This window comes from Orycteropus afer, unplaced genomic scaffold, assembly GCF_000298275.1.
Source record: "Orycteropus afer afer isolate SDZICR_OR568_19922 unplaced genomic scaffold, OryAfe1.0 scaffold00295, whole genome shotgun sequence".
In the NCBI taxonomy this organism is placed as follows: Eukaryota; Metazoa; Chordata; class Mammalia; order Tubulidentata; family Orycteropodidae; genus Orycteropus; species Orycteropus afer.
In genome coordinates, this window is record NW_006921882.1 from 3,682,783 (window position 1) to 3,685,411 (window position 2,629).

At 52.8% G+C, this 2,629-nt stretch overlaps 1 protein-coding gene across 1 annotated transcript in view; it reads right to left on the bottom strand.

The window, feature by feature from the left end:
* Positions 1-352: 352 nt before the first annotated feature.
* PCK1 (phosphoenolpyruvate carboxykinase 1) overlaps positions 353-2,629 on the bottom strand; it is a 4,681-nt gene continuing 2,404 nt past the window's right edge. The window contains exons 5-8 of the mRNA XM_007951506.1: positions 1,877-2,101; positions 1,650-1,781; positions 978-1,073; positions 353-807 (exon numbers count right to left, since the gene is read on the bottom strand). Of these exons, the coding sequence (XP_007949697.1) occupies positions 353-807; positions 978-1,073; positions 1,650-1,781; positions 1,877-2,101 (908 nt within the window). The remainder of the gene's footprint in view (positions 808-977; positions 1,074-1,649; positions 1,782-1,876; positions 2,102-2,629) is intronic.

The following is a 2,629-nucleotide window of genomic DNA, read 5'->3' on the forward strand; positions in this document are numbered from 1 at the left end:
CATATATACAGCTCAAGTATTTTTTCTGTGCATTTGCTAACTGAGATAGCTAAAGTGAAAAACCAAGAGTCTAAGAGCCTAAGTGTCCTCAAGGTCAAACACAATGTGTCCTGGATAACAGACACTGGGGACATGCCAAGATCCCCTCCCAACCTCATTGGCTACAAGCCTGTACTCTGTGGTTCCTATCTGATTACAGTGTGTCCTGGGATCTGCTCATCAGTGCGGTCATTATCAGGCTGTGGGGCGGGGGGCCCACTCCAGAAGATCCTGCCCTCTGCCACCCCCATGTATCTCATGGATTGGAAAGGGGTAAGGGGGTGATTTTAAAGCCTAAGCTCTCAGGCGCCCGTTACATCTGGCTGACTCTCTGCTTCAGGGCGAGGACCTCTCTCTCAATCTCATAGGGGAGGTCGGCATTGACTTGCTCCTCCAGGTACTTCTGGATGTCTTCCACCTCCTTCTCCCAGAACTCCTTGGAGATGCTGAAGAGTTCCTTCACGTTGATGTTGCCCAGGCCTTTCAGATTCAAGGCGCCCTCTGCGGGGATGTAGCCGATGGGTGTGGCCTCAGCGCTGCCCTCTCCATTGATCCTGTTGAACATCCACTCCAGGACCCTGGCGTTCTCCCCAAAGCCGGGCCACAGGAACCGGCCCTCCTTGTCCTTCCGGAACCAGTTGACGTGGAAGATCTTGGGCAGCTTGGCTGCTGGGCGCTGGGCCATGCTGAGCCAGTGGGCCAGGTATTTGCCAAAGTTGTAGCCAAAGAAGGGCCTCATGGCAAAGGGGTCATGCATGATGACTTTGCCTGTTCAACAGAGAAGGGGCTCATTGGTAAATGGCCCTCTCAAAGCACAAGGCTGGCTCCCACTTATTGAGAAAGCCTGCTTGGTCTGGGCTCACTTCCTCCCCACATACACTCACACACCCAGCACTAGTCACCCTCTTTCATATTTTAAAATATGGATCTTGGGGTACCTTTGTGTTCAGCGGCTGCTGTGGCCTCTGACCTCATAGCTGCCCCCACAAAAACACCATGCTGCCAGGTGAGAGCTTCGTAGACCAGAGGGATACCTGTGGCAGGGAAATAGGGAGCAGTCTCTCAGAGGCTGTGACACAGGGCTGGCAGTATCTGACACACTGCAGGGACGGTACAACAGCATCTTTCCAACTCTGCTAACTCTGCATTCACAGAGCTGAAGAGCAGAAAACTGCTATGTTGAAATTACATCATTGCGGCCACACAATGAAAATAAAATCAGGTAAAGCCACATTAGATGCAGGATCCAGAAAGGCTCGGGTTGGCACCACGTGGCAGCTTGCCAATTATCCTGGGTTTTGGAAAGGAAACTCGTGGGCACCCCCTAAGCAGGTCATGGAGCCCTGGGTGGTACAAATGGCGGATGCTAGGCTGCTAACTGAAGGGCTGGGGCTTTGCGTTCACACAGAAAGAAAGGCCTGGCCATCTTCAAAAACTCAGCAACTGAAAACCCAGGGGCGTACAGTGTGACTGTGACATGTGGGGCGCCATGGGCTGCCATTGACTGCACAGCAAGTGGTTTTAACAAGGCCGTGGACAAGGAGCGGTTTCCAGTGGCTTTCAGTAGCTGGCACTCCCACACTCTCAGCCTGAGGAAAGGGGAGCCTCACCAGTAGGCCGGCGGCCCCCAAAGATGATGCCGGAGATGGGCACGCCTTCCGGAGACTCCCAGGCGGGGTCGATGATGGGGCACTGGCTGGCAGGGGTGCAGAAGCGGGAGTTGGGGTGGGCACAGGGCTCTCCTAGAACACAACACGGCAAGAGATGGCTCAGCGCTTGGCCGAGTGAGGAGCTGGCGGCCACCTCACCAGGAGCACCATGTCCCCCGGGGGCTTACCATCCTCCGGGCTCCACTCCTTGTTCTTCCACGAAGTGAGCGTGACACTGGGGGCCAGTGGCTCGTCAATGCCTTCCCAGTAGACGCCTCCATCGCTGGTCTCGGCCACATTGGTGAAGATGGTGTTCCTCTGGATGGTCTTGATGGCATTGGGGTTTGTCTTCACAGAGGTTCCAGGAGCGACGCCGAAAAAGCCATTTTCTGGGTTGATAGCCCTCAAGTGTCCTGGGAAAGTTTAGAGGAGAGGTGAGTGTGCAGGAAAGCATGGTGTGGACGCGTGCGTCTGGCCGGGCTAATTCCTGTACCACGTTCGCAACTCTTGCTCCCTTCCTCCTGAGCATGTACATTGACCTTTTCCCATCGAAACATTGGATTAAACTGTGAAGTTTTACAACTCTTTTCCTCCTTCGTTTTCCACCACTATTTTCACAAATTTATGTATGTAAACAGCAACATGGGGCCCCATTTTGATCCATATGCAGTATTAAATGAAAGAGTGCTTACATGTTCAACATAAAGCTACACAGTCTGAAATAACTGAAGGAAAAATCTAAATACTGTGGATTTAGAAGAATCTGGTGTATTGACAAATTCACTCAGGTCCAATATTCACCAGTGGTAAAAAACCTGTTGCTGTGGAGTCCATTCTGACCCACAGCGCCCCCACAGGACAGACTGCAACTGCCCACAGGGTTTCCAAGGCTGTCAAGCTTCACAGAAGCAAAGCCTAACCACACCCACTGCTATGGAGTC